At 45.3% G+C, this 25,373-nt stretch overlaps 1 protein-coding gene across 4 annotated transcripts in view; it reads right to left on the bottom strand.

Moving 5' to 3' along the window:
- The window catches only part of LOC133449058 (transcription factor SOX-13-like), a 64,650-nt gene that overhangs the window by 18,933 nt on the left and 20,344 nt on the right, over positions 1–25,373 (bottom strand). For 2 of the 4 annotated variants that reach the window (XM_061728171.1, XM_061728173.1), the window contains exons 2-10: positions 17,912–18,122; positions 17,048–17,150; positions 14,127–14,213; positions 12,567–12,739; positions 11,326–11,394; positions 11,054–11,165; positions 8,919–8,995; positions 8,140–8,305; positions 7,034–7,158 (exon numbers count right to left, since the gene is read on the bottom strand). In XM_061728171.1, the coding sequence (XP_061584155.1) occupies positions 7,034–7,158; positions 8,140–8,305; positions 8,919–8,995; positions 11,054–11,165; positions 11,326–11,394; positions 12,567–12,739; positions 14,127–14,213; positions 17,048–17,150; positions 17,912–18,118 (1,119 nt within the window). In that variant the 5' untranslated portion in view covers positions 18,119–18,122. The remainder of the gene's footprint in view (positions 1–7,033; positions 7,159–8,139; positions 8,306–8,918; positions 8,996–11,053; positions 11,166–11,325; positions 11,395–12,566; positions 12,740–14,126; positions 14,214–17,047; positions 17,151–17,911; positions 18,123–25,373) is intronic. The other 2 variants (XM_061728172.1, XM_061728174.1) reach the window with 1 other exon arrangement.

Raw genomic sequence — 25,373 nt, 5'->3', positions numbered from 1 at the left:
CAGAGTCCCATGACACCACCCACAACTTCCTATGTCAAACCATTCAAAAGTTATGGCAGAGAAAAGTATTCTAGGGGGCGCTGTTGAGCCGTTAGGCCACGCCCATTAATGCAAACCATGAAATATCAAATTTATCGCCAAGCCTGCCTTGCATGCAAAATTTGGTGACTTTTGGAGAACTATCAAATATGGACCAATCAGATGAAGGGGACGAGCGCTTTTTCACGTCTAGCGTCGCCACGGTAACACTTTTGAAAGAGAAAAGTAATGTGCGTCGTCGCAGGAAAGAGACGCACATCTTGATAAAAAAAAACACAAAAATTTGCTTACAAAATTTTCGGCATACAGCCTTGAAAGAGAAAAGTAATGTGCGTCGTCGCAGGAAAGAGACGCACATCTTGATGTAAAAAAAAACACAAAATTTGCTTACAAAAATTTCAGCATGCTGCCAGGCTCGAACTCCCAACCACCGGCACCAAAGACCGCAATGATATGGTTGAGCTATATCTCAGCTGATACCTCACATTGACTCACTGGGTTACGAGAGACCAAGATAGCGATATAATGTCTGGAACCTTTTTTTTCTAATTTTTTAAATATTTGTAAGGTATAAATATTAGTAAAACACTACTATTTTATTATTACTTTTTCTGTAACCATTCAACCGCGGTTCTAACCGGGCTGAGCACGGGACTATTTCTAACGTCACCACATTACAACAGCTGATTGGTCGGGGGGCGGGGCCGTCATCACCCTACTCGCCACTGATTGGTCGGGGGGCGGGGCCGTCATCACCCTACTCGCCACTGATTGGTCGGGGGGCGGGGCCGGCAGACGTTTGAATCAGGAAGCGGGAGTCAAACCATTAAAAAGTTATAGCAGAAAAAAGGGACAACCAATCAGAAGAAGGGGCGGGGCTAATTAAGGCCAACGAAGCTTAAGGACTCATTACTGAGTCCCATGACACCACCCACAACTTCCTATGTCAAACCATTCAAAAGTTATGGCAGATAAAAGTATTCTAGGGGGCGCTGTTGAGCCGTTAGGCCACGCCCATTAATGCAAACCATTAAATATCAAATGTATCACCAGGCCTGGTTTGCATGCAAAATTTGGTGACTTTTGGAGAACTATCAAATATGGACCAATCAGATGAAGGGGACGAGCGCTTTTTCACGTCTAGCGTCGCCACGGTAACACTTTTGAAAGAGAAAAGTAATGTGCGTCGTCGCAGGAAAGAGACGCACATCTTGATGTAAAAAAAACACAAAATTTGCTTACAAAAATTTCAGCATCCTGCCAGGCTCGAACTCCCAACCACCGGCACCAAAGATCGCAATGATCTGGTTGAGCTATATCTCAGCTGATACCTCACATTGACTTACTGGGTTAGGAGAGACCAAGATAGCGAATAATATCTGGAACCTTTTTTTCTTAATTTTTTAAATATTTGTAAAGTATAAATATTAGTAAAACACTACTATTTTATTATTACTTTTTCTGTAACAATTCTACCGCGGTTCTAACCGGGCTGAGCACGGGACTATTTCTAACGTCACCACATTACAACAGCTGATTGGTCGGGGGGCGGGGCCGTCATCACCCTACTCGCCACTGATTGGTCGGGGGGCGGGGTCGTCATCACCCTACTCGCCACTGATTGGTCGGGGGGCGGGGCCGGCAGACGTTTGAATCAGGAAGCGGGAGTCAAACCATTAAAAAGTTATAGCAGAAAAAAGGGACAACCAATCAGAAGAAGGGGCGGGGCTAATTAAGGCCAACGAAGCTTAAGGACTCATTACTGAGTCCCATGACACCACCCACAACTTCCTATGTCAAACCATTCAAAAGTTATGGCAGATAAAAGTATTCTAGGGGGCGCTGTTGAGCCGTTAGGCCACGCCCATTAATGCAAACCATGAAATATCAAATGTATCGCCAAGTCTGACTTGCATGCAAAATTTGATTACTTTTGGAGAACTATCAAATATGGACCAATCACATGAAGGGGGGGCGCGCCTTTTGGCGTCTAGCGTCGCCACGGTAACACTTTTGAAAGAGAAAAGTAATGCGTGTAGTCCCAGGATGGAGACGCACATTTTGATGTATAACACTGGGTGCACATTACGGTTCGGGCCGTATTAATTGCCGAAGGAATGGCATAAATTGCGCCAAAATTACACAATTAATTCAAAATGGCCGACTTCCTGTTCGGTTTCGGCCATGGCTCCAAGAGACTTTTCTTGAAGTTGTGCCATGATACAGGTGTGTAGCGATTTTCGTGCATGTACGTCAAACCGTATCGTGGGGCTTGAGGCACAAAGGTTTCCGGGGGGCGCTGTTGAGCCATTTTGGCACGCCCATTAATGTAAACCATAAAATATCAAATTTACCGCCAGGCCTGGCTTGCATGCCAAATTTGGTGCCTTTTGGGGAACTATCAAATATGGACCAATCAGATGAAGGGGGGGTGCGCTTGTTGGCGTCTAGCGTCGCCACGGTAACACTTTTGAAAGAGAAAAGTAATGCGTGTAGTCGCAGGATGGAGACGCACATTTTGTTGTATAACACATCTGGGTGCACGATACGGTTCGGGCCGTATTAATCCTCGAAGGAATGGCATATATTGCTCCAAAATTATGCGATTAATTCAGAATGTTCAAAATGGCCGACTTCCTGTTCGGTTTCGGCCATGGCGCCAAGAGACTTTTCTTTAAGTTGCGACATGATACAGGTGTGTACCGATTTTCGTTCATGTACGTCAAAGCGTATTATGGGGCTTGAGGCGCAAAGTTTTTTCGGTCTGAACCAATCAGATGAAGGGTGGGCGCGCTTTTTGTCGTCTAGCGTCGCCACGGTAACGCTTTTGAAAGAGAAAAGTAATGCGTGGTGTCGGAGGATGGAGACGCACATTTTGATGTATAACACACTTGGGGGCACGTTACGGTTCGGGCCGTATTAACTGCCGAAGGAAGGGCATAAATTGCGCCAAAATTACACAATTAATTCAAAATGGCCGACTTCCTGTTCGGTTTCGGGCATGGCTCCAAGAGACTTTTCTTGAAGTTGTGCCATGATACAGGTGTGTAGCGATTTTGATTTCGTGTATGTACGTCAAACCGTATCGTGGGGCTTGAGGCACAAAGTTTTCAAGGGGGCGCTGTTGAGCCATTTTGCCACGCCCATTAATGCAAACCATTAAATATCAAATTTTTCGCCAGGCCTGCCTTGCATGCAAAATTTGGTGACTTTTTGGGCACGTTTAGGGGGGCAAAAAGGCCCTCCTTTCGTCAGAAAAATAATAATAATAATAATAACGCGAAGAATTCCTACAGATACAATAGGGCCTTCGCACTGCAAGTGCTCGGGCCCTAATAATAAAAATTCCTGCAAATACAATAGGGCCTTCGCTCTGAAGGTGCTCGGGCCCTAATAAGACAAATATTCTTGTTAAGATTGTGAGTTTTTGCAGTGATCCATGTTACTTATCCTGTGAAGGACAGAGTCATATTGATAAGTTCAGAAAAGTGTTTTTTATTGTTGTGTTTTGATGTATTTGATGTAAGCCCAGTGGATATTTAAAGCTTACAGAAGGCTGCATTTAACTGCTGCTATGTCATTCCTGCAGTATTTCTGCACGTGTTTTGGTCACTGCTATTATTTGTAATATATTATATTATTTGTAATCAGCACAAATTATCTGTCCCCATATGATCAAATCCACCGTCCCCCCTGATTTTCTTTTTTTACAACTCGAGTACTGCCTAGATTGTTTTCTGAGACATTTTTTTTTTTTTTTTTTTTTTTTTTTTTTCACCTTGTCTGCACACATATTATTGATTGATACCATGACGGTAGAAACCAAAAGTGTATATATGTGCATTATTACTATATGTAATATATACATATATATACGCACACATATGCGTACACATACATAAACATACACATACAAACCCAGTGTTTTTTTTTTTTTTTTTTTTTTTTTTTGGGGGGGGGGGGGGGGGGGGGGTGGGGGGGGGGGGTGGTGACGACATCCACTGCCAATCCAGGAAGCAGGAACACACGGAGACACACGTCAAGCACTGGAAATCTGCAACAAAAAAAACCACAAACAAAGCACGAAACCGGCACGGAGCCATCCAAAACACGAACAGCAATCGACCTAAATCTTGAGATCTGATCGCAGTCTGAGCTAAGCTATCGCTACCGCTACCTAAACCCAAAAACTAGAGAGCCAGCATGCAGGTGAACAAGCCAGTGTGTATGTCTATGTGTGTGTGTGTGTATGTATATGATCATGCATGTGTGTGTGTGTGTGTGTGTGTGTATGCGTGTGACTAAATTACTATATGTGTGTGTGTGTGTGTGTGTGTGTGTGTGTGTGTGTGTGTGTGTGTGTGTGTGTGTGTGTGTGTGTGTGTAATAAACCAAACAAAGCTCCACCTGAAGTGTATCTATAGTGGGGGAGGGGGGGGAGCAACCCCGCCACCCGTGAGACCAGAGGCCGACAAGGAAGAGCCCGGAACCCAGGCCACCGGCAACCCCACAGAGGGGAGAAGTAGGAGGGAGGCAACCCACCGCCTGCGAGGCCCCCCCCCCCACCCGGCGGCGGCCGAGGGGGCCCGCGGGCGGGGCCCCCACGGCGCGGAAAGAAGCAGCCAGGGATCCCGCGGCGGCGGACCGCGACCCAGGCAATCCCCGGCCACCCGGTCCGGGCCGGACACGCGGCCAGGAGGCCCTCACCCTTCAGGCCAGCGACCCCCACCCGGCAGGGGGCCAGCCCGCCCGGAGAGACAGAGCCGCCCCGGCCGCCGACGCGGGCAGGCGCACCCGTCCCCCACGAAAGTGGCCCTCCAAGACCAGAGAGGCGCCCCGCCGCAGAGGCAGCGGGGGGGACCGGAGACGGGCCCGGAGAGAGGGAACCCCCCAACAAGGCGACACCCGCGCAGGCCCGACAACGGAGGGCCCCAGACCCAGGCATCCCATTCATTCATCCATTCACCTATCCGATACCTATACTAATAATAATATAATATACTATACATAATAATAATACTAATAATAATAATAATAATAATAATAATAATAATAATAATAATAATAATAACCATCTTTGTATAACATAATATTGATAAATTATTAAGTTTTTGATGTCCTGCCAATGGAGGCTCAAATCCTCCATGGCAGGACCCTTCCATACCGCATTCTCACCGACACAGACATACAATCACGCACCGTTTCCCCCTCCCCGGGGGGATCCAGCACCGCCAGAAGGCACCCCAGGCTGCACGGCGGGCCCCGCCAGGCCCGGGTAACCCGACCCACCCGTCCCAGGCCCAGGCCGGTGAGGGAACGCGGGTGATGTGGGATTTCTGAGACATTAAAGTCAGAACTGAGAGGCTGCACTTTCTTTTTTGCATGACAGTTCTTTTCTGTATTTGCATTCAGAATGTATTGTGTTTCTTTAGGGATTGTGGGTATTTAACATAATGACACTGTACATGGTGACTAATCACCTGCAGGTTTCAGGCCTACGGGACCAATAAAATCTTATACGGGACACTTTGATGTGCAGATCTATCTGCCTTTTTTAAATATTTACCGTCATCTGATCCTGCGTCGTCTTTGACGGGATCACATTCAGATCAGTCAAGTTAACAAAACAACAGGCAAGTATCGTTTTCCAAATATCAGTGAAGCAGTCCAAATGTCTGAATAACTTTATAGCACGACTCCACATCGAGCACGAGACCAGTTTACCTTCCAATCTGTTGTATCTTAAAGTGAAACGTTCATTCATGAAGCGACAGCAGCAACTGGAGCAGAAACACCAGTACAACACTGATCCCTGCTCAACAGAGAAGTGTGATCAAAAACAAAACCATATACAGAGGCTATCGCCCTGGTGCAAGCGGTGCAGGTTCCAATCCCGGCCTGTGGCTCTTCACTGCGGTATTCCCCTCTCTCTACCCAAGTTTCCTGTCTATCCACTTATGAAATAATCTGAAAATCTAACAAAAAAAAAATCTAATGTCAGTACGTTTCTGAAGATTTTCCTGTAGTCAGTAATTCAGTGTGAGTGGGGGTTCAGGTGTGTTGCCTTGCATGCAGAGGTGGATAATCCAGGTGCCATAAAATAAAAACCCTGTCCAGCAGTTGTTCCAACCAATCACTAAACCAGCTCCTCTGCAGGGAGATGGTTGTTAGTGAAAACTCCTGTTCTAAACACCTGGATTAAACACCTGGATTATATACCTCTGCATGCAAGGCAACATGCTTTAATGTTTTTTTTTTTTTTTTTTTTTTTTTACAAAATCAGAAATAGTTTTGAATCAATCTTAAATTAAGACCAATTTTGAAATGGGGTCAGTCCCAAAGCACCATTATTCAAATCATTTTCTTTACATTAAGCTGATATTTGCTCATTAAAACATAGACCTGTGGATCAGCCAGTACATTTAGAACAGGAGTTTTCACTAACAACCATCTCCCTGCAGAGGAGCTGGTTTAGTGAGGGTTGGAACAACTGCTGGACAGGATTTTTACTTTATGGCACCTGGATTATCCACCTGGATTCTACACCTGGATTATCCACCTCTGCTTGCATGCATCATGTACTGCCACGTTCATACGACTTCCTTGTGTGGCGACGCCGACACACCTTTGTCCGCCACCCTTAGATAAGGTGATTTCTGATCACATGGAAGGTTACTGCAGCTTCCATGTTGAGCCACCAACGCAGCTCTGCAACCAAACACCGCTGCATGCATTGTGGGAAGTATGGATGGTATGGATAGCGCATACTATTGAGTACGTACTAATGTTTTGGATGCACTAAAAAACCTCACATACTGTGTTTGCTACTCATTAGGATGGAAGTTTGGCATTTCAGCTTCTGACTGTGATGAGCTGCAGAGCAGGGAGCGATCCTTTGGCACCACAGGCATCCGTCCGAGCTCTACTCGTCACTAGTACTCGTCACTAGTACTCAGTAGTACTCACTAGTAACTCGGCTGGACTTTTGTCTCACCATTTTCGCGCCACCGTCTCGCTCCCTGTGCTTCTCCCTCTCTTTCCCTCCACCGCCCTGGTTCCTCAGGAGCTGCTGGGCATCATGGATGGCCTGGCTCACCACATCTCCATCTCCCAGGAAACCTGGAACCAAACATGGAGCAGAGCCAAGTTACAGAACATTTGCATTGATATAGAGTATAAGAAAAGAGCTGAACATGTAAACAGCAAGTGTGAAGTATCAGCTATAAATTCTGGGTGATCAGCAGAGCTGGTAGTAACGAGTTGCATTTACTCTGTTACATTTACTTGAGTAAGTTTTGGGAAATGTTGTACTTTTAGGAGTAGTTTTGAATCACTATACTTTTTACTTTTACTTGAGTAGATTTGTGAAGAAGAAACTGTTCCTCTTACTCCGCTACATTAGGAACGTTGAGCTGTTACTTTTCTTTTATCCCTTTTATCCGCGTACGCATCAATCTCATGACATCACTGAGTGATTCTTTGGGAAAAATGTTTGTTTTTGCATGTTTTGTCACATTTACACAGACTCAAACACACACAGAGTTTCTATGAGTTCATGTTTGTTCTAGTTCTATCTGGTTAAAAAAGTAAAGTACAAAGGCTTGAAATGTTGTGCTACTTGTGCTTAATTTATTTTTTTATTCTGTTATTATTTTATTATTTATTAAAATACTTGAATTTACTTTACGATTATTTTAATTTTATTGCTAAGCAATTTTTTATTCATTTTATTTAATGTTATTATTTTATTGATTGAATTTGCCTGAAGATGATTATTTTGTACTTTTGTCTGTTTGAATGGTTGTGTTAAAAAAATAAATCAGACGTTACTCAGTACTTGAGTAGTTTTTTCACCAAGTACTTTTTTACTTTTACTCAAGTAATTATTTGGATGACTACTTTTTACTTGTACTTGAGTCATATTATTCTGAAGTAACAGTACTTTTACTTGAATACAATTTTTGGCTCCTGTACCAGCTGTGATGATCAGAGTGATGAAACAAACGTCTGGCAGGCTTTGATTAGCATGGTCATGTAAATTAAAACAGCTTTTTTTCAATCTTTCCCGTCATAAGTAGATAAAGGTGTGTAGTAACTCACTGATGGGGGGGCGCGGCGGGCTGTGGGAAACCTCTCTCTGCAGGTCTCTGGGTCGGTAGCCGCCCTGCAGCCCCAGCGAGCCCACGTCCCGGCTCTGAGGACTGGACGTCTTCCTGAGCTCCAGCCCCTTGGGCTTGGAGGTCAGATTCAAGGGCTGGCCGGCCTCCTGAACACAGACCAGAGCAGATGAACCAGGGTGGGGCCGCTGTCACAACTCAGGCACAACCACAAAGGGTGAGGGTGTGTGTGTGTTCCAGCATGTCACAGCACATCCGTCACACCTTTGTAGAAGTTTGGGTTCTCAAGTTATCTCCTTCCTCTCCTTACCTTTGTTTATATAAGCTATGTTGGTCTATCCTTTTGAGAACCGTGGATGCAAACACAGTTCATGCTACAAACACACACACCTACACCACACACAGTCCGTCTTTAAACAGAGGGCGTGGTGGATTCTGGAAGCTTTTCATCCCCCTGAATACCAGAGAAACATATTCTTCCTTCAATCCTGAGGGATTCACTTTCTTTAATATCCCTTAAACCACACACACACACACACACACACACACACACACACACACACACACACACACACACACACACACACACACACACACACACACACACACACACACACACACACACACACACACAACTATACTGCACCCACTGAACTGTAAATAAACACATGGCCTTAAGTCACTTCCCCGTCAGTGCTGAGAGCATTAAGGGCTAATGTGCAAAGACCCGGCTGACAACATGAACATCCCAGATCATCGTACCTGTCGGTAGGAACCACTGCTCCTCTTCACTGGGGGGGGGTGGGAGTTCTGGAGCAGCTGCATGTGATAATCCACCGCTGGGGAAGGTCAAATACACATTTAGATTGAAACAAACAGCAGCCAAGAAGAAGAAACGAAGAGAAGTTGTGAGTTTCTATGTGTTCATCTCCTTTGCTGTGAGGCCGAGGAGGTGGCAGATGAGCCTAATAGTGCCTTATGTTCCTTGCAGAGGTCTCTGTTCTCAGAGTGCAGGTTTATTCGTAGTTCCTAGAGTATCTAAATGTAGATTTGGAGGGCGGGCGTTCTGCTATCAGGCACCATTACTTTGGAACCAACCAATCTGGGTTAAGGAGGCTGACACCACCTCCACCTTTAAAACTAAACTTAAAACATTTCTGTTTAGTAAAGCCTATAGTTAGTGCTTAGTAAACCTCTAGCTGGTGTTGGTAAATCTCTAGGTAGTGTAAACTCTAGTGTGTTAGAGTCAATAGTCATAGTTGCAGCTATAGAACAAGACTATAATAGTTACTCTCAAATATAGCTTCGCGGTAGATATGCTGCTAGAGGCTTATGCTGCAGGGGGGCACCGACATGATCCACTGGGCGGTGCCTCTCACCCTTTTTCTCCTCTCCTCTTCCCTTCCTCTCTCCCATTTCCATTTTTATTTATTATAAGTATCTCATAGCTATCATTTTTGTCCATCGCTCCTGTGGTTTCTTGTGCTGGCCCCCCTTTTTTCTCTTTTGTGCATGTTTGCAGGCCGGAGCTTCGGGAGCTGCGTGCTGGCCTACGGTCCCGGTCCCCCCCCCCATCCCTGGTCATCCCGCTGCTGCTTCCACCTGCCTGCGCCCCCCCCCCTCTGGTCATCCCGCTGCTGCTTCCACATGCCTGCTGTCCCCACCCCCGGTCATCCCGCTGCTGCTTCCACCTGCCTGCGCCCCCCCCATGGAGCCAAATCAGGGCCAAAAGTTTTGCTAATTTGAAAATAAAATTTGAACCTGAAATTTTTTTTTTACAGTTTCAGTTTTATTTTTTTCAGTATCAGATCTTTTTTTCAGTTTCAAATCTTTTTATTTCAGTTTCAAATCTTTTTTTCAGTTTCACGTCTTTTTTTTCAGTTTCACATCTTTTTTTTTCAATTTCACTTCTTTTTTTTTCAGTTACACATTTTTTTTTCAGTTTCAGACTTTTGGCCCGGATCTGGCGTGGGGGGCGTGGCATCAACTGAGAGGGGCGTGGCATCATGAGTGACAGCAGAACAGAGAAGGCGGGGGACGTTACTCAGTCATGTTGCCTTCAGGAAAGGTAGGTTGCAGAAGTTATCAGTAGAAGTATGATTCAACACTGTATATACACTATATTCACGTGATTGGCAGTGGAAAAAACTGATATTAGTGACACATTTCTGTTTGAAAGGCTGTTTTAGACCGTACTTGGCACCAATCGCAGTATAAAAGCAATAAACTATACCAGACTGTACAGTTCAACAGCCACACTTTAAAGTTTGACATTTCCCACTTCCACATACTACCAAGTACGGTCTAAAACAGCTTTTTAAACAGAAATGTGTCACTAATATCAGTTTTTTCCACTGCCAATCACGTGAATATGGTGTATATACAGTGTTGAATCATACTTCTACTGATAACTTCTGCAACCTACGTTTCCTGAAGGCAACGTGACTGAAGAACGTCCCCCGCCTTCTCTGTTCTGCTGTCACTCATGATGCCACGCCCCTCTCAGTTGATGCCACGCCCCCCACGCCAGATCCGGGCCAAAAGTCTGAACCTGAAAAAAAAATTTGTAACTGAAAAAAAAAGAAGTGAAACTGAAAAAAAAAGATGTGAAACTGAAAAAAAAAGACGTGAAACTGAAAAAAAAAGATTTGTAACTGAAAAAAAGATTTGAAACTGAAGTAAAAAGATTTGAAACTGAAAAAAAGATCTGATACTGAAAAAAATAAAACTGAAACTGTAAAAAAAAATTTTCAGGTTCAAATTTTATTTTCAAATTAGCAAAACTTTTGGCCCTGATTTGGCTCCATACCCCCCCCCCCTTCTGGTCATCCCGCTGCTGCTTCCACCTGCCTGTTTTTTTTTTAAAGGGAACCTCTCTCCGCGCCCCGGGGACCTACTTGGCTTGCAGGGGATGGGCTGCAGCGGCAGCGTCATCTGGGGGTCCGAGGAGACGGAGAGGGGCTGGGTGTTGTGATGGAACGCTGGGATCATCACGTAGGGCATGTTCACCTGCAAACCAGCACAAACAGGAAACACAAACATCATAGCCTGAGCGTCACTGGTCCCGCCTCCAGCCCGCTGACGTGCACGGGACGCCCCACGAGCCCCGGCGGCCCTGGACCAGCGCTGCTCGCTGGGGTGTGTGTGAACGGTCTGGAGCTGAGCTGACCTGGATCTGCTGCTGCAGGAGGTTGATCTTGTGCTGCTGCTGGATCAGTTGCTGCTGCTGCTTGGCAATCTGAGGCAACAAGGCATGTTTATATGAACAACCCTGCACCTATCAGAGCCCCGGGAAATGTGTCCCGTTGTCTGCAAAAATGACATCTGAAAATATGTTCTCTCTAATTTGCAGGCGTACATTTTTGCTTTTGTTTGGGTTTTTTCTCCTGTTGAGTCACAGAAGGGTTAGAGGGAATGCGCATGACGTCACAGATGCGACTTCACAGCGGGTTACGCCCAGTGAGTGGCAGAAAGACTGAGTGTCAGAAAGACTGAGTGGCAGAAAGACTGAGTGGCAGCGTAAACTTTCAGTTTGAGCAACTGGAAAACATCTAAAATGGGAAAGAGCTGTTGTGCTCTTTGTGTTGTGCTGTGCTGTGACTGTACTGTATAGATCTAGCAAGAAATAGACTGCCGAAAAATAAGCTTAAGAGAGATAAATGGGTCGCTGCAATTCACAGAAACAACTGGATTCCAGACACCGAAACGTGGATTTGTGGTTCCCATTTTGTATCAGGTAATGTTGGATTTTTGGGTAGCTAACGTTAAACGGTCAAATCCTAAAGTTCGGTGTCCTCATCACTTTAATTTCTACAACAAATCCTGCCTTGAAGTCGGACCAAGCGTCAAGACGTTTGTAAGCCTTCAAGCTTTGCTTCGTGTATTTCCCCGGTGTAGAAATTAAGTACATATAAATATCAGGAAACTGGATTGGTGTCCAAATATTAATGTCCATGGACCACTGGTTCTTGGTAACTGTACCAAATATTAATGTCCATGGACCACTGGTTCTTGGTAACTGTACCAAATATTAATGTCCATGGACCACTGGTTCTTGGTAACTGTACCAAATATTAATGTCCATGGACCACTGGTTCTTGGTAACTGTACCAAATATTAATGTCCATGGACCACTGGTTCTTGGTAACTGTACCAAATATTAATGTCCATGGACCACTGGTTCTTGGGGTAACTGTACGGGTCACTGTCAAGTGACTTTAATTTAAGCCCATAATCAGCTGTTATCCCGTCTTTTCCACTAGTTGCAGTAAGGGGGCTGGTCCGCGGGGGAAGTGACGTCAATGCATTCCCTCTATAAGTTTCGTCAAGATAATAGTGAGAGCAGATAGAAGAATGTGTTTTGCTGTGTCCCTGTGTTTGCATGATGCGTGAGCAGACTGGAGGTGGTACCTGCTCCTGCTGCTGGCGCGCCAGCTCCATCTGCTGCTGCTGCTTCTCCAGCAGCAGGGCGGCCATGTTTCTCTGCTCCGAGTGGGCCCCCAGCAGCTGCTCCCTCAGCCCGCTCAGCTGGTTGATCATCACTAGCAGCTGCAGCTCCTTCTCAGCCAGGGACTCCGGGGAACCTGGACGTGGATCAGGACCAGGCTCAAAACACCAGCCATTTACAGGACCAGGCTCAAAACACCAGCCATTCTTTTACACCAATCTTTTCACCAGTCTTTTACACCAATGGACAATGACAGCAAGGATTTAAAGCAGCACAATGTAACTTTCAGCTTTTGTTGAGTTTGGCGGCTCCTTTGGACAAAAGCGGTAGTGCTTTACCAGAAAGAACTACATTTCCCATGAGCACCAGCGCGTACTGCTGGAAAACTCCTGTCCCCGTCACTGCATTTGTTTTGATAGTGAAATAAGACGGGACGGACTTTCAAAACTACTTTTCTGTTTTCAGCGGTCGTTTGCAGGATGGATAGTGAAGAGGTAATGTATCTATTTTTGGATAAACAATATAATATGACGATGTTGAAAATCACTAAGTTCAACTTGGTTTTATTAGTGAAGTCACTGTTTCAGCGAGATAATACGGCCTACAAACTACAAACGTTTTTTAGAGGGACTTCGTCATAAATTAGTAGTCCAACATACTTACTGACAAAATAAAAAATACTTTATAACCTGTGAATAACTGAATGCCCATTCCTTATATTTTGCAGATCAGCCCTGCACAATTTTATAGTTCTCAGGAAAATACTAGAACCCAAGACGAATCCCCTGTATGTGAAAACATTCTAATGTTGATTCTTATTGAACATAGAACTCTACATTTACATTTGTATCATAACAATTCTGTCTCTCTTGTCGGACATCCCTCCTCGTCTTTCAGCTCACGCCAGCGAGTGAACGCCGGGCCAATGTTTATTCTTGTCCGGGCATTTAGCTTGTTACTCTCCTGATTTCTTTTTTCACCTCCTCCGATAAAACTTGTATTTTCTTGGGTTTTTCCGCTGCTTCGGCCATGATACCAGCTTCTGCTGAGTTCTGCGCTCCACGCCCCGCCCAGCTTTGGTCTCCACTACGAATGGGGAAGGAGGGGGAAGTGACGTATGCCGTAAAGCAGTGAAAGCCGTAAAAATGTGTAGTTTTTTAGTGTGGCAGGGTTCCTACCATGCTCCTCAAAGTTACATAGTGCCAGTGAAGGAGATACAGACCCCTCAGACCATGACAGAGGAGAAATTAAACCTGTTGGAAGTTGATGTTCCATCACAATGATGATGATGAAACATTACATTAAGCTGGAAAAGTTACATAGTGCTGCTTTAAGTGGGAAAATTGTTCAACAGTATACAAAGCTAATGTTTTGATCCTAATTATACTTAAAAAACAATAAAGTATTACAACATATTGTAAGGAAAAAGGTGAATGCAACAAAAACCCCCACACTTTTCACACAGTTCAATAGAATAAACAGAATAAACAGAATAAAGTGGGCTGTGATGTCTTGGAGCTGACCTTTCAGGTGACCTGCTCCCACTGGGCTTTTATCCAGAAGCTTCTCCTTCCAGTCAGCGTTCAGCAGCTTCTCAATGGTCGGCATTACTGTCACACAACACAACAACTCAGCACAACTGGACTTTACAGCCTAATTGATATGAAAAAGGTCACGTGTTGACCAAAGTAGATCCAACACTCCCGTAAACATCGTTCCCAGTCCCTCCCTGGCCTCTCTAGTGGCAGTGCTGAAGGGTACACGTTGTTTTTTGCATCAGTCACAAGTTTTGATTGTTCGACTGGGTCAATATTTGGACAGAGAACTAGCCAAGTTCAGCAAGCAAAGTGAATTTGAAAGAACAAAAAAAGAAAAATCAGACAAGGCGTTGAGGTTTGTGAAAGACTTGAGGGCAGGGAGAGGCTGAGACGGCTGCTTTCTAAAGAAGCCTTGACAAAAGGGCTGCCCCCCTGGAGCCAAAACAACACTCCTGCTTTGTTAGACAAATGTTACACCTCTGCATCGAGTCTCAGAAGAAAGCATTTGTCATCGGTGAACAGCAGCACTTTACCAAGTAATAAAGTCTGGTGGAGTACGTGCCGTCCTCCACTCTGATAGTTTGGGTAATTTTCCACAAACCAACCACTGACCGCCCGCCTGTGATCTCTGTCTGATGCAACTGCGCCAATTAATAACTCAGAGAGCATCTGAAAATGTGCACCATTATCAGGATATTTAACCCAGCAGTGCCGAGCCTTGAAGTGTGAGCACTTCAGCCGTAAACGCTCCTGCTGCCTGACGGGGTCTGACACGTCACGACAGCCCAGACCGTTTAAATAGAGTCCAGTGTAACACAGGCTCCACCTCGTCATCACATTCCTTAAAGGGGACCTATTATGGTAACTAATACCTATTTTAAACAGGCCTTGAATGTCTTAAAAACAAGCTTTTGATTGTTTTTGCTAAATAAATTAGAAATTCAGCCTCTGAGCCATGTCTTTATTTTCCCATTCTCTAACCTCATTATCTATGCAGGATTCTGAGTGGGCGGGGCTATGATAATGAGGCTCTGTGCTGATTGCTTGCCTTAATGACACGATACACCGCTACGAAAAAATGGCGGAAGCTCCGGCCGGCGATCCACGTCACACTGGACGGCTGTACAGACACTGCAGAATCTGGTTGCTTTCCTCCTTCTCTGAGTTGGCAGGCTGAGGGGAGACCACTTTATATACCGTAATTTCGCGACCATCAGGCGCATATAAATGTCTTTTTTTTTTTAAATGTGCCGCGCGCCCAATGACGCAATGCGCCCATTGTATTATTTACAATTGATTTATGGTTCCGCGTTACACTGACGCAGAGCCTACGGCGTAGGGCTGCGCCGACTTAACGCGGATCCATAAGGCGGACGTAATTGAGGCCACCATGAGAACGTTAAAAGAGGAAGGGGGGCGCGTGAATTGCCCGTGATTGCCCGGTGGCGGCTCCGTGGCGGGACCCCTGGGGCGGACGGGGAGATTCGGCCTCCCTACCGAGAAGGAGACGCGACTCCCGGGGGAGCTGCACCGCAGAGACGGGCCCGAAGGCTGGAGGAACCACTGAGCGAGCGGCAGCTGCTCGCTCGGGCGGCGGGCTCCGTCGTTTACTGCTGAAGGATTGTAGATGCGTGGACTGACGTGTCTGCTGGGTTGGACTGTTGTTCAGGCTTTTGTAAAAGCCGGCATCATTTCCGAGGGGCCGCACGGCACGGAAAGTGACTCGGCTGCAGTGCGGCCAGAGAGCTGGGGGCTCTGCCCGTCGCAGCTGATCAGTTCTCCCGGTGTCATTGATCAGTTCTCCCGGTCTCAGCGCCATCAGGCTCGGATGAATGCAGAAACGGAGGATGAAGATTTCGATGGGTTTGATTAATGTAATAACTTAAAGAAAGTACAATCAAACTAATTTTTGCTCCCGCTTTATTTTTAATTTATTTATTTTTCGCTCTATTTGTGTGTGTTGTGCGCGCGCGTGTGTGTGTGTGTTGTAAGGCGGCGCTCCATGTGTGTAGACGGCGCCTTTTCGGTCGGTGCGCCGTGTGTGTGTTTTAAATCCAAAAATGACACAAAAAAACTGAGGGTGCGCCTTTCCACACGGCGCGCCGAATGGTCGCGAAATTACGGTATGTTAAAGCAAGAAAAAACCTGTTTTTCATAATAGGTCTCCTTTAAACCAGAAGAATTTACACCCTAAATATAATATATGCTAGGCCATCCAGCAACTGCTAATGAATTTTAATCAAAACAGGGATATGCAAGAAATGGAAGTCATTGGGATCCATCCTTTAGAAAATGTAATTTCAACTTTAGAGCAATTGATCCAGGAGTCGTTGAGACGTTTCAGTCTGGACGACTATGGAATAATCAGCTTAAAGCAGCAGGGGCCTTTTAGCTCTGAGCCTTCCCTATTGTCCGCCAGCTTTTAGTTGCTTTTACAACTATTTTGTAGATTTACTCTGGCTCAGTCTCCGGCTCAGTCCCTCTCATGTGCTCTTCCATCATCGTTATTACTTCTGGAGTCTCTTCCATGGCCTGATGTTCACCGTAGCTCTAGCTCCATCTCTGCTGACGTTTGACATTGTACCGATACCAATTCAATTCAATTGTCAGCAGCACACAACAGTCATGTGGAAGCAGCAGCGGGAAGTTGTTGCAAGAGACAAACAGCTACTTTGAATCTTTTTAAAGTTTAATTTGAAGAAAAATGTGATTGTTTTATCATCACCATTCCTTTCCATCACCTTTATGATCACCATGATCATAAAAAAATCATAAAAAAAAGCAAAAAACCACAGGGACACTTTAGTGTCCAGATGTGAGTCTTGCTGCCCTGCATGTCTGCAGGAACGAGCCCTGAGTCTACGGTGAGACGGCGGTGAAAGACCACACTAAGAGTGCAGACAGACCTTCCTTGAAGTTGGATTGTCCCTCCAACCGATCGTCCACCCTGGCGTCTTTCAGTCCCATGAGGCTTTGCCTGGAAGGCTGCTCCTTACACGGAGAGCCCTCCTGTAAGAGCAGACCAAAAACAAACTTTAATCAGAACAGAAAGAACGAGGAAAACGCTCAGTTTCCACTCTGACACACTGACTGCGTTTCCATGCATCAATAACCCTTTTAAAACCCAAATATTGAAAATAACCCGAATTTGAACAGCCATGTAAACACCAATAACCCCTTTGAATAATATATAGTATATAATATTGAATATGTATAATATCGGTCATGTAAACGCCAAACGGAATATGAATTAGTTTTCTGCACATGCTCTGTTCACAAGGAATCCTGGTCTTTTGAGTCCAGGAAGTTCTTCTAAACACGGAGAAACAAGACCAGGAGGAGACTAATCACTTCATAAATGTAATGAAGGATATGAACATTTCTGCATTTGTAGACGGTAGAAAGTACCGGGATAGCCAGATTTACAAGAAGGTGAGAGAAAAGTTGCGCAAAGCAGCATTTGTTTTGAATTTGGATACAGGAAGAAGAAGTGGAAATGACGGGAATTGCGTCATCACGTTCTCCGTGCGTCGCTGGTTTGATCCAGATATCCTGAATGATTAATTACCATGGAAACGGAATATTCCCAATGTTTCAGTAACCGGAATATTAGCAATAACCTGAATTTTGACTGCATGTAAAACTAGTCAGTGGCAAATGGGGACCGCCTTGAAAAGGAGATGGCACATCTCAAAGGGCTATCCTTTAATAAATTCTAATATAAATGGAGACAGCGTAGAAGTCCAAAGGTGCCTTATGCTAGTCCTTACTGAAGGGGAGCAGGACAGTGGGGGGGTCAGCTGGCGAGCTTCAAGCAGCTGATTTCCAGACCAGTCGTGCAGAGGAGACGTCTTGGGAGGCTCCGAGCTGGTCGTGACTTCTCCACACTCCTCCTGTTCTACTTTGACACCAACACTTGCCATGTTGTCATCCCCACAGGAGAGCGGATGGAGCACTGGAGGGCTGGGCTCAACCATTCTGCTAGCAAACAAGCACAACAAACAATACCTGTCACATAGAGCTACTCGCAATGTCTGTTTGGACATTTCAAGAGGTGGGAGCAGATATTATTCACAATGCATGCTTGGATATAATAATGATTTGCACAAACTGGTTAAAGTCTAGGATACAAGTTAGAATGCAGAGACGCAGGCTAGGCCTGGGCAGTATCTGTTTTGTCCATACACCGGTGTATTCCTGACTACATATCCCGGTATGCTGGTATTTATGTTTTTGGAAGGGCGTTTTTTATCAGAATCACATGCTTCTGGGAGCACGATGGTAGTAAATAACCCAACACCTCAAGTCCTATATTTGGGAAATCAAATAAAAACCTCCTAGTTGAAGCAACACGTAGTATAGCCTAGTGCTAGTAGGCTGTACCCACGACGGAGAGTTGAATGCTCTAAACCCCCTCAGCTTTACAAAAAAATCATGCATCAGGCAGCCCACAATAATCCAAGGCAGAAACAACCTTGAACAAAAAAAAATAGGAAGGGCCCCATGCACTCAACAAACTAACAAATACATATCCAACCTAAACTGGCAGATCTGGTAGCTTACAAGCAATTCCTCATTTCTATCAAACATTCTTTGCCAAGAAGAACAGCATATTCATTTATTCGGTGTCAGTTGGCTGCGCTGCGACGTCACCGCATTTCGCGCCGCGTTTTCCCGCCGCCTTTCCTGCCGCGTTTTCCCGCCGCGTTTCCCGCTGCGTTTCCCGCTGCGTTTCCCGCTGCGTTTCCCACCGCGTTTCCCGCCGCCTTTCCCGCCGCGTTTCCCGCCGCGTTTCCCGCTGCGTTTCCCGCTGCGTTTCCCGCTGCGTTTCCCGCTGCGTTTCCCACTGCGTTTCCCGCCGCGTTTCCCACTGCGTTTCCCGCTGCACTGCCCAGGAGCACTACTCATCGGTAGCAGTGTTTTATTCAGCTCCCACCATTCAAAGGGCCGTTCTTTTGCATCAATGGTCTCTTCTTGCGCGTACATTGCTGACAGTTTTGCTCGTGAACGCTCCACGTCAGCAGTGCTCACGTTTCTCACAGACTCTGGCTGCTGCTGGTCCCCCGACCCGCTGCTTTTTGACTAATTGCGCGCACTGCGATAATATAGAAGACCAACGCCGACATAATTAAATATAACATGTATATAATGTATATATTTAGTTTTTCCTTTTCCCGTTTACATGCATTCCTTGTTTTTACATTCCCTGGTCTCCTCTTCTTATTTTACCATATGCATTTCTGCCTCATTATGCAAATTAGGAGGGCTGTCTTTCTTGGTCCAGCTCCTCTACAATAGAGGGTCTGCATTGACGTCACTTCCCCACTGGACCAGCCCCCTTACTCACACTGAGTGGAAAAAACAGCTGCAACTAGTGGAGAAGACGGGATAACAGCCGATTATCGGCTTAAATTAAAGGCAGTTGGACTTGACAGCGACCCGTACAGTTACCCCAAGAACCAGTGGTCCATAGACATTAATATTTGGTACAGTTACCAAGAACCAGTGGTCCATGGACATTAATATTTGGTACAGTTACCAAGAACCAGTGGTCCATGGACATTAATATTTGGTACAGTTACCAAGAACCAGTGGTCCATGGACATTAATATTTGGTACAGTTACCAAGAACCAGTGGTCATGGACATTAATATTTGGTACAGTTACCAAGAACCAGTGGTCCATGGACATTAATATTTGGTACAGTTACCAAGAACCAGTGGTCCATGGACATTAATATTTGGTACAGTTACCAAGAACCAGTGGTCCATGGACATTAATATTTGGTACAGTTACCCCAAGAACCAGTGGTCCATGGACATGAATATTTGGCCATGAATCCAGTTTCCTGATATTTTTATGTACTTAATTGCTACGCCGGGGAAATACACAAAGCAAAGCTTGAAGGAATACAAAAGTCTTGACGCTTAGTCCGACTTCAAGGCAGGATTTGTTGTAGAAATTAAAGTGATGAGGACACCGAACTTTATGATTTGACCGTTTAACGTTAGCTACCCAAAAATCCAACATTACCTGATACAAAATGGGAACCGCAAATCCACGTTTTGGTGTCTGGAATCCAGTTGTTTCTGTGAATTGCAGTGATCCATTTGTCTCTCTTAAGTTTATTTTTCGGCAGTCTGTAAAACGATAACTCTGATTTCTTGCTAAATCTATGAGTACAGTCGATCGCACACTCAGTCTTTCTGACACTCGGTCTTTCTGTCACTCAGTGGGCGTACATTAACCTGCTGTGAAGTCTCATCTGTGACGTCATGCACATCCCCTCTATAGGTCAATTCTTCCCGTTAATGATCAATAGTAGAGGAGCTGGACCAGGAAGGTCCACACCTCCTGCCATAACTGCCCGTTTTGAGCGTGGTTGGTCCACATTCTGCCTCCTCGTGGCTGCACTTGCTGCACTACAGTTAAAGTGATACAACTGTTGTGTCAGAGAGGTGAATACAGCTGCAGTGTTCCAGGTGACAGGCTGGTAGTCCTGCTGGCTGCTGTCCTGGTCCACTCACATCCCCCTGGGCCAGTAGTTGCTGCTCTGAGCAGCTATAGCTTTACCAGGTTTTCACCCAACTTTCAGTCGGTGACTAAACTGGATTGATCAACTCGCCAGCAGCAGCTTCTGGAAGGAGTGAGTGAGTGAGTGAGTGAGTGAGTGAGTGAGTGAGTGAGTGAGGTAGAAAGAGGAAGAGGGGACAGGTTTAGTGAGAGAGGTTTGAACCACAGTGAACTTGAACAAAACCAACTCAGACTTTGTGTGTGTGTGTGTGTGTGTGTGTGTGTGTGTGTGTGTGTGTGTGTGTGTGTGTGTCTCTGTGTGTGTGTGTGTGTGTGTGTGTGTGTGTGTGTGTGTGTGTGTGTGTGTGTGTGTGTGTGTGTGTGTGTGTGTGTGTGTGTGTTTTGTCCCGGCTTTACAGCAGGAGGAAAGAAAAACACAGCAGACAGCTAAACAAAATAAACAGAACACACAAGGGCAAAAAGTGCACATATATATAAAGGGGAAGAAAAAAAGCCATTGTTGGAGCTGGGGAACAAAGGAAACCAGGACAATGGGGGAAAGGCTGACAAAAGCCGCCGGCCGCAGGAAACAGGCCGGATAACAATGCCAGCGGAATGTGCCGACCAACTCGGGAACACAGCAAAAAAATGTTGAGCGCCACCGTTCTGCGGAAAGCATAATAATGATGAGAGCCCTTCCCCTGCCTCCCCTCCACCCCCTCCTCTGTTCCTGAACAAAGACACCTGTCTTCCAGGGTCCACGCTCCCACCCCCGAGCCCCCGAGCCCCCGAGCCCCCGAGCCCCCGAGCCACGCATGAATGTGTCTGTGTGTCTGCGTGGTTAAAGCAGCAACATAAATACGATGCTGGGAATCAGACTCTCGCTGCCCCACTGGAACCTGGAGTCTGCACGGCAGTGGCAACAGCTCTGGACTCAACTACTGGCAGATTCAAGCACCATGGGTGTCTGGAGCTGGGGATATCTGCACTAAATCATTAACCGCTTGCTCTTTTAAACTTAAACTTTCCTTTTTCTTGACCTGAAAGAACCAGTTCTCCACAGACATTTAGCCCCATCGTATGTGCTGTAGTCTTATGACACCCTGAATCTCAATAAAGCAACTTATACAACACAAAGCTCATTGTTTCCATGGGTTGAAAGCGCGTTGACTCTATTCCTGTTTGCTCGGCGGGCCGTTCTTCAGTGTTCTGCTGCTATTTCTCTCTTTTACATTTCTTAACCAATTCATTTTTTCCTTTTTTCATTTCAGCAGTAATGAAAAGTTTGTAACTTTTCATATGTACAGGACTGTCTCAGAAAATTAGAATATTGTGATAAAGTCCTTTATTTTCTGTAATGCAATTAAAAAAACAAAAATGTCATCCATTCTGGATTCATTACAAATCAACTGAAATATTACAAGCCTTTTATTATTTTAATATTGCTGATCATGGTTTACAGCTTAAGAAAACTCAAATATCCTATCTCAAAATATTAGAATATTCTGGGAATCTTAATCTTAAACTGTAAACCATAATCAGCAATATTAAAATAATAAAAGGCTTGCAATATTTAAGTTGATTTGTAATGAATCCAGAATGTATGACATTTTTGTTTTTTTAATTGCATTACAGAAAATAAAGGACTTTATCACAATATTCTAATTTTCTGAGACAGTCCTGTATATCCAAAATCTTCCTTTGACCACATGCAGTTTGCTTAAACAAGCAGCGCACCTAAACATCCATCCATCCAGACTCCAGCAGACCCCCCCCCTTCCTGTCTCATGACTGACACCACACTAGAGTCCTAATTTACTAACTAATATGTTAGGTAAGAGAGTAAATAGAAATGGAATGGTAGCGAGCGCTGAATTAGCGGAAATTTTAAACCGTTTCTTGATCATTTAGAACATGGATTCAGTCCCGAAGGATAAGAGTGGCAGTTTGTCAGGCGTGTGCCTCACCGCTCCCTCTCACACTGACAGAATAACATGAAAGATTGTTTCTTTGGGCCACTTCAGTTAAAATGACCTTCACCTCTGCATCTGGAGAAGTGTCTCCCTCTCACTCCCTCTGAACGTGTTGGTGGAAGGACCGGCGTTCAAACTATTCTCACTTTTACACAATAGTTCTGAATCCGGATTAGATTCCAGATTCCTCTTCCTGAGAAAGTCTTTTTAAGGGATAAGGGTTCTAATGAAAGAAGAGCTCCCTCCACAACGGAACAGCATGTTGTGAGCTGGGAACAGGGTACTCCGGTACGTGGACCAGTGGGTCTCCACATGGCAAGTGCGTGTTCCATGCTGATTTCAGGTTTAAAATAAAAACAGCCATCACACCAGTGAATGCAGTGTTGTCCTGAAACAACTGGCCAGGAATCCACCGGGGTGGATTCAAGCAGGTGCAAATCCCCTGCCTGACTGCTGTTGACTGTGCTGTAGCAGAACTGTGGGATGTGTAGGCGTCTGGATGTTCTAGGGTTAGGGTTAGGGTCAGGGTTAGTACCAACGTCGTGGGCAGAAGAGTCTGCTACAAGGCCTGGGCGATAAACACAAGATGTACCGTTACCGACATTCACTGCCATCACCAATGTTCTCATGTCAGTGAATTCGGTGTTTGGATCAAAAACAGATAAGAAACATCTTTTTGTCTGTTGTGACTGTGTGCTGATAGGCTAGTTTCATTCCCCTTTAAAGGGGCGTGTCTGTGATCACGTGACTCCAGTCTGAACGAGAAGGGAAAACCAAGAAAACAACTGAGGGTTCAAATGAAGAAGCGTTAGACATGACAGGCTGTCTAGTGAGACTCACGCATTTCAACAACTCCACACACGGCATTTCTCACGCTGAAATATTAACTCCAGCGCACAGAAACTACAAACATCCACCTTCCAAACGGGTCAGGGCTGCTGAGCCCTGAGCTCTCAGCTCAGAGCAGCTGTCTGGAGTTTCCCACCAATCACACAATCACAAAATAGAGGTTTTTTGTTGCCAGCTAAGGGTTATCATACATTTATCGTTATCAAGGTAAAACTGCCCAAGCTATCGTGACATGAACATCTGACCCTCAGAGTTGGATCATGAAACAGACTTTTGCTGCCGTTGCTGGTTGAATAAAATGAACCAGAATCCGTCAGAGTCTCTTTCTCTGATTTCCTCCTCCTGACTCAGACGTCTGACTCCAACCCCCCGACCAATCGGTGGCCTGTAGTGTGATGATGTCAGATACAGCCGACTCAGAACCGACTTAGAACCTCGGCAGAATAGATACAGAAAAAGTATCTACTCTGCACGCCTCCACCCCTAGTGGAAAAGCGCAAAACCGAGGCGAGTCGCGTCACGTCTGACTGATTAGGTTCTAGTGGTAAAGCGCCATAATTGTTGTTTGGAACCCATAGTCAGACATAGTAAATTATAAACAGCTTCAGGGCCCAGCTGCAGCTGAAATAAAGCCTTATGGGTGAAAATAAATGACACTATAACGTATGTGGCTATAGGCCACACGGAGGCCACGCCTTGGCCAGCACGGCGGTGCATGGCCCCGCTGGGGCCCTGATGGGAGGACGGCCTAAGAACCCACTTCAGCTTCTTCTGATGGGATTTCTTTTTTTAATGTACGTTCCTGATTTAATGTAGAAACCAGTCTGACTGCTGCTTTCAGGCATATGGGAATAACGATGAAGCGATGAAGATTTAGAGGTTGTTACGCCAAGCCTGCAGCAGCCACTGTTGGTGTCAGCAAGGGGTTGATTGTGTGACGACAGAGTAGGATGGTGTGTGTGTGTGTGTGTGCGTGTGTGTGTGTGTGTGCATCATACCAATAACAGCAACATAGAGCATTCAGTCTCACACTGCAAGTTATTCCTGGGTCTCCCCTCTGCGTTCCACAGGGGCTGGACTGTGGAGCTGCCACAGGTGGCTTTAGCATGCTCCTACAGGGTAAAGTGTGTGTGTGTGTGTGTGTGTGTGTGTGAGGGAGAGTGTGTGTGTGAGTGCAGAGGTATGTACAGACATCAGTAACCCACAGTACTGTTGACAGCAAGGAATGCACATTGAGGTACGTGTTTGTTTTACAAGCACACAGTTGTGTTTTTCCTTTGCTTTTTTAGAATAATGCCTCCAACATCTCCCCAGGAACAATACAAACTAGTCAAGGCTATCACTTCCAGTCCCATCATTGTCCTCTGGTTGATCCCACCCTGGGCCTATCTGGAGCCGGCTGCACCCATGTCCATGCTCACCATTTGGAACCATGTATTTCAAGTGTGTGTTGCATGACGAGAATAGCATTGCCTTCTTGCAAGGTTATTTGATTGTGGCTCATTTTCAGACCACTTACTGTTCACCGATGTTTGGCTTCTATAAGGTATCACTGACTACGTTTACATGCAGTCAATTATTGCTAATGGGTTATTGCTAATATTCCGGTTACTGAAACATTGGGAATATTCCGTTTACATGGTAATTAATCATTCAGGATATCTGGATCAAACCAGCGACGCACGGAGAACGTCATGACGCAATTCCCGTCATTTCTGCTTCTTCTTCCTGTATCCAAATTCAAAACAAATGCTGCTTCGTGCAACTTTTCTCTCACCTTCTTGTAAATCTTCTATCCCGGTACTTTCTACCGTCTACAAATGCAGAAATGTTCATATCCTTCATTACATTAATGAAGTGATTAGTCTCCTCCCAGGTTTTAAAAGGAGTAACCCAG

The sequence above is a fragment of the Cololabis saira genome, chromosome 8, assembly GCF_033807715.1.
Source record: "Cololabis saira isolate AMF1-May2022 chromosome 8, fColSai1.1, whole genome shotgun sequence".
NCBI lineage: Eukaryota > Metazoa > Chordata > Actinopteri > Beloniformes > Belonidae > Cololabis > Cololabis saira.
The sequence above is the reverse complement of the archived record's forward strand: the minus strand, read 5'-3'. Positions and strand labels throughout refer to the sequence as shown.